This window comes from Phaseolus vulgaris, chromosome 3, assembly GCF_000499845.2.
Source record: "Phaseolus vulgaris cultivar G19833 chromosome 3, P. vulgaris v2.0, whole genome shotgun sequence".
Lineage (NCBI taxonomy): Eukaryota > Viridiplantae > Streptophyta > Magnoliopsida > Fabales > Fabaceae > Phaseolus > Phaseolus vulgaris.
In genome coordinates, this window is record NC_023757.2 from 1047501 (window position 1) to 1054141 (window position 6641).

General features: G+C 33.7%; 2 protein-coding genes across 2 annotated transcripts; one reads left to right on the forward strand and one right to left on the reverse strand.

Annotated features, from left to right (window-relative positions):
- Window positions 1-86: 86 nt before the first annotated feature.
- LOC137806090 (cytochrome P450 71D9-like) lies at window positions 87-1783 on the reverse strand. Its single transcript, XM_068606035.1, has 2 exons — window positions 1733-1783; window positions 87-1243 (listed from the first exon to the last, which is right to left on the reverse strand). The coding sequence occupies exon 2, from the start codon at window positions 1181-1183 to the stop codon at window positions 614-616; it is 570 nt and encodes a 189-aa protein (XP_068462136.1). The 5' UTR covers window positions 1184-1243; window positions 1733-1783; the 3' UTR covers window positions 87-613.
- A 1760-nt stretch (window positions 1784-3543) lies between these two features.
- Window positions 3544-5557, forward strand: LOC137806091 (cytochrome P450 71D11-like). Its single transcript, XM_068606036.1, has 2 exons — window positions 3544-4566; window positions 4741-5557. Exons 1-2 carry the CDS (start codon window positions 3661-3663, stop codon window positions 5362-5364), a joined length of 1530 nt encoding a protein of 509 aa, XP_068462137.1. The 5' UTR covers window positions 3544-3660; the 3' UTR covers window positions 5365-5557.
- The last annotated feature ends 1084 nt before the right edge of the window (window positions 5558-6641 follow it).

The following is a 6641-nucleotide window of genomic DNA, read 5'->3' on the forward strand; positions in this document are numbered from 1 at the left end:
GGTTAAATTAGATTAAAATTAACATCTCTTAATACCTAAATAAACCACAATATAGACCACCAATGATAATAACTATGGAAACATCATGGAAGAAGCATCATAAAATCTTCAGTTAAACTAAAATCAACAAAATACAAAGTTCCTTTCAATAGTCATGGGGTAATAAATGGTTTATCTTACCAGGAAAGGATGATAAGTGACTGTTATCAAGTATAGGTCTTCTTTTCTTCTAACAGTTGCTCCAAATTGTTCAGTTAAGTCCAAATCCTCATTTTTCATTCCCCGTGGAAGCTTCCAATCAAAGTGATACAACAAAAAGGCAAGGGTCATCTCAATATTGCCCAAGCATTCACCATTACCTTACTTTCTACTAGTATATGATATCCATTGATCTCACATATTCTGTCCACATTTTCTTGGAAGTAAAATAGTTGGTTCTCCATTTCAGCTCTTAGTGCAGCATAGCGATTAGTAGCATTGCAGTCAAACCTCCCTTGTTTGAATGCTGCTTCTTAACATAATTGTCACATATTTTGGATACATTGCAAAATCTTCAGATCTAATGAGCTCAACAATTTTCTGAAGTAAAAGGGTAATGATATAAAGCTAAAGTTCATAACTTTCTTGCATGGAAAGGACTAGAAGTGACTGGTATCAAGTATAGGTCACTTTTTCTTCTAACAGTCACTCCAAAATCCTCAGTCATGTCTAAGTCCTCACTTTTCATTTCACTTGGAAGCTTCCAATCAAAGTGATACAACAAATATGCAAGTGCCAGCTCAATATTTATCAAACCAAATGTGATACCTGGACATATTCTTCTTCCAGCACCAAAAGGAAGGTACTCAAAACTACTTCCTTTGTAATCAATTAAGCTATCAATGAATCTCTCTGGATTAAACCTCTCTGCTTCACTCCAATAGTTTGGATCTCTTCCAATTGCCCAAGCATTCACAATTACCTTACTTTTTGCTGGTATATGATACCCTTCAATCTCACATGCCTGTCCACTTTCTCTTGGAAGTAAAAGAGGAGCTGGTGGGTGTAACCTTAAGGTCTCTTTCACAACTGATTTCAAGTATTTGAGTTCATCTATGCATATTTCATCAATCCTTCCTTTCATATTGAATACCTCTCTCACCTCATCTTGTGCTTTCTTCATTACTCTTGGATCTCTTATCATCTCTGCTATTGCCCAATTTATGGTAGAAGCTGCTGTATCTCCTCCAGCAGAAAAGATATCCTGCAAAATAATTATCACTGAGCTTTAGCTAATGCCATGATATCAGTTAGGGGTTTTACCTTTATAAAGTGTGGAGTGTATAATAGAGTGTAAAGTGCATGGAAAATCATTTGTTTAGATTGTTTAAAATTTACATACACAAGCAAACCTTGCAACTGTTAAAATATTTCAACAAGGGATGTTCAATTAATAGTTATAACTTTTCACTGACCCTCTAAAATGTACTCACCAGTTTTGAAGAAGTTGAATGGAAAATGTATATGCAGAAGGTATCTAATAATACAACATAGAAATAGAAATTGGACACATGCTGCATGATTTTGAAGAGCTCATTTGTGAAACATTCGTGTGTAAGTATTATTACCTATTATCTTCTTAAACCTAACTCAACCTCACCAACCTCATAAAATCAACTTATAAGATTAGTTTTGCATCCACCCACGTGGATTTCAACAAAAAAATGAATTTAAAAGATGTCATTATCCTTACCAGGATTATAGCCTTGATATTGTCAATAGTTAAACAAATATCATGGTTTCTCTCATTACCATCCTGGAATTTTAGACTTAGACATGACTGAGGATTTTGGAGTGACTGTTAGAAGAAAAAGTGACCTATTCTTGATACCAGTCACTTCTAGTCCTTTCCATGCAAGAAAGTTATGAACTTTAGCTTCATATCATTACCCTTTTACTTCAGAAAATTGTTGAGTTCATTAGATCTGAAAATTTTGCAATGTATCCAAAATCTGTGACAATTATGTTAAGAAGTAGCATGGTTTGGCTGCAATGCTACTAATAGCTATGCTGCACTAAGAGCTGAAATGGGAACCAACTATTTTACTTCCAAGAAAATGTGGACAAACATGTGAGATCATTGGATGTCATATACCAGTAGAAAGTAAGGTAATGGTCAATGCTTGGGCCCTTGCATTTTTGTTGTATCACTTTGATTGGAAGCTTCCACAGAGAATGAAAAATGAGGACTTGGACTTAACTGAACAATTTGGAGCAACTGTTGATGCCAGTCACTTATCATCCTTTCCTGGTAAGATAAACCATGTATTACCCCATGACTATTGAAAGGAACTTTGTATTTTGTTGATTTTAGTTTAACTGAAGATTTTATAATGCTTCTTCTATTATGTTTCCATAGTTATTATCATTGGTGGTCTATATTGGTGGTTTGTTTAAGCAGTGGAGTGAATTTTAAGCTTAATTTAATTTTATAAGATTGGATGTGAGATTTTCAACATATTTTCTCATACTGAAACTTGTCAACTCGTGTGTGAGATTATATATTATAGATAGTGTGATAGTAGACTGGGTAGTCTGATAAGGTTAACAAACTCTCATTATAATAGACTTTAAATGACTCTAATACAGTGATATAAATTATGAAATGTTTTTATTTTTAATCGACTTGAATATCCAACCATATATGAAATTGTTTTAGAATAGGAGGTTAACAGAAAAGTTGTCCAATGTTATTGTGCAGGAAAATGGTGCAGACTGCAGAGAATAGGGAAAACTCAGTCATAGAACAAAAAGTCCCTAAAGTTGATTGCACATATTTAATCTCATGCAGAAAGTTTATGTTCTGTAATAAATTTATCATGTAAAATATATCTTAACTTTCATCTTCAGATGCCTCAATCGCACTAATCCAATGGATTTTTTTGCTTTATTTCGAATACACAGAAATAATGATTTTGGGCTTGATTTTAAACATATTTCATTATTGGAAGCTTGATAGGAACTAGGAATGAAATTGAAATACTGGAAATACCAAGTATATAAAAAAAAAACGAGTATTTTTTTAAAATTATAATATTATTTTACATTATTTTTTTTTCTTCTAAAACTCTATAATTGTTGATCATATGAAAATTATATTTGTTTATAAACCGTTTATGCAAAGAGAATAAACACAAAATTATTTACATGTACATTATGTGAAAATTGAACAACACCCATTCCTATAGTTACTATCTCAGTACTAAGTGCATACAAAATCAAGAATCATTTCTTCATAAGTTTAAGGAATTTAATTATAATTTTCAAAATATAAAAGAAAAACTCATTTAAACCTCTTAGAATCATGTGCATATCTGAACGTTAATACCAAGGCATTTCAATGTTTTGGACATGTTCTATCAGTGCATCCAAAACGACAAAACATTATGATATGCCTTCAAAACAAAACGACAAAACATTCTGATATGCCTTCAAAACAAAACGACAACAGCATTTCCACATTGTCACATTTAAAAAACATAATTGTCTTTCTAATTTTTAGCGAATAACATCAAACAATTTAGTGTTTGGTTTTGTAACCAATGTTTTCCATCAACATTATCTAAGAAAAAGCATTGAGAAGAAGAAACAAAGACTACCAAATCCTCATCTTCTGTCACCATGGATTCTCAACTGCTTAACATGTTAGCCCTCATCATATTCTTCATCCTCTTCATCATTTTGGCACTCAAAATAGGAACCAATCACAAGAAAACTGAGTCATCTCAAAAAATACTCCCAGGACCATGGAAGCTACCCATCATAGGAAACATACACAATCTTCTTACATCCACACCACACACAAAATTAAGAGACTTGGCCAAAATATATGGTCCCTTCATGCATCTCCAACTTGGGGAGGTCTTCACAATCATTGTTTCCTCACCAGAATATGCCAAGGAGATCATGAAAACCCATGATCTCAACTTTGCATCAAGGCCTAAAATTCTAGCTTCTGATATATTATCTTATGAATCCACAAACATAGTTTTTGCATCCTATGGAAACTATTGGAGACAGCTACGAAAAATATGCACAGTGGAGCTTTTCACCCACAAAAGGGTCAGCTCATTCCAGCCAGTAAGAGAAGAAGAACTCGCCCATCTTGTCAGAATGATTGATTCACATGAAGGGTCTCCCTTCAATCTCACTCAAGCAGTACTTTCATCGGTGTATAACCTCATGGCAAGAGCTGCGTTTGGCAAGAAATGCAAGGACCAAGAGGAATTCATATCAGTGGTAAAAGAAGGAGTGAAAATTGGATCAGGTTTTAACATTGGAGATCTCTTTCCTTCAGCTAAATGGCTTCAAACTGTTACTGGTTTGAGGCCTAAGCTTGAGAGAATGCATCGAAAAATTGATAGGATATTAGAAGACATCATCAGTGAACACAAAGGGGCAAAGTCCAAAGGCAGAGGAGGTGAAGCAGAGGAAGATTTGGTAGATGTTCTTCTAAAATTCCAAGATGGAAATGACAGTAACCAGGATATTTGCTTAACTGTTGACAATATCAAGGCTATAATCCTGGTGAGGATAATCTTCAATTCTTGATATATTTAACAAACTCATAGTTTGTTTCACAGGTTTACATAGTTTATCACAATCTAAACCGTTGTTTTTGGATTTTTAAGTGTTTACTCTGTACTTAAAGTACACTTTTAGCATTCAAAAAGTGAAATCCATGGTAATTGTACTTTACAGGACATTTTTGGTGCTGGAGGAGAGACATCTGCAACTACCATTAATTGGGCAATGGCAGAGATGATAAGGGATCCAAGAGTAATGAAGAAAGCACAAGATGAGGTGAGAGAGGTATTCAATATGAAAGGAAGAGTTGATAAAATTTGCATGGATGAACTCAAATATTTGAAATTAGTTGTGAAAGAGACCCTGAGGTTACACCCACCAGCTCCTCTTTTACTTCCAAGAGAATGTAGAGAAGCATGTGAGATTAAAGGGTATCATATTCCAGCCAAAAGCAAGGTAATTGTGAATGCTTGGGCAATTGGAAGAGATCCCAACTGTTGGAGTGAAGCAGAGAGGTTTTATCCAGAGAGATTCATTGATAGCTCTGTTGACTACAAAGGGAATAATTTTGAGTACATTCCATTTGGTGCTGGAAGAAGAATATGCCCAGGCAGCACATTTGGTTTGATAAGTGTTGAGCTCACACTTGCATTTTTGTTGTATCACTTTGATTGGAAGCTTCCAATTGGAATGAAAAATGAGGATTTGGACATGACTGAGCAATTTGGAGTGACTGTTGGAAGAAAAGATGACCTATACTTGATACCTGTCACTTCTCCACCTTTTCTGCTAAGATAAACCGCACCAGAAATGATTATAACCTTTGAATTTGTAATTATCCAATACCCATTTCCTAGTGAAAGAAACTTTGTTTCTTTGGTGATTTTTGTAGAACTGAACATTATTTGGTGCATCAAAAGTCAGTGACAGTTATGGTATGAACCTCCTTTCATAGCTAAGGAAATGAATAACTAGTGAGAGTTGATTGAAATTTGTGTTGGCTTGAATGGTTCTTTTTGTTACTTAGTACTTGTTTCTCCTCTCCTCTCCAGTGTCTCCCCTTCATATCTCATGACTCTCTTATTTTGTGACTCTCTATGCTAGCTAGGTAGTGGATTCTTATTTGTGATACGGGATTGGTTTCTACTTGGTTTCTCTAACTCCCTTTTGTTGTGGCCAATGCAAACTGATGATGGAAAAAAATTGAGAATTAGTAACCTAATCTTTGAACTAATAGAAATATTTGATGTATGCTTAACTTCAAATTTAATGTGAAAATTGGTTTAGAATAAAATCTATGTTCAAAAGTTTCTAGACTGTCTTAGAGATTGTAAACTGTCTAGAGGCTTTAGCCTGTCACTAGTGATTCAAGACTATCTATCTAAATCAGAGTTTCTGTTCAAATTGTTTATCTTTTTTTGTATAACTTCCGAACATCGGTTGGCGTTTTGCGCTCTCTAACGGTATAACTATGCATGTGACTTGTATTTGTATTTGCATTTTTTGTTGGGAGTTAGTTAGACAAACTTTTTTTTGTTTATATAAGATCTTGTACCGAACCATTTTTTCTTAATTTTGAGTTGAGAATTCACTTGTAAGACAGAAACTTTATGGTGTAATCTCTGATTTTAATCATAGTGAGTTTTTGTTTGTAGACATTGACTAAGCTTCAATAGAATCACGTTAAATTTTCTTTGTGTGATTCTTCATCTTCTCTGTTTTTTTGTTTACTTTCTCAAATTATTGTGGTTTTATCATTGTTTTGCATTTTTGTGTGTATTAGACGTTTGTGTGTACAATCCAAAATGTGTAAAAAATAAATAAATAAAAACTAGATTGTGCAATCCATAATCTTTTCAAATTACCCAATCCAAAATACAACAATATAGAATCTTAAACGTAAAAAAAAATACATTTTACAAACTTAATAACAAGGCAACGAGTAATGACTCCTCAATGCGAATATGATTTCTAACGAGTGCAAAACTACTCCACAACACAAAAATGAATATCAAAACAAGTAAGGAAGTGTGCTTAAGGGTGATTCTGGTTTATAAAAAGAAGAAGATGAAAAT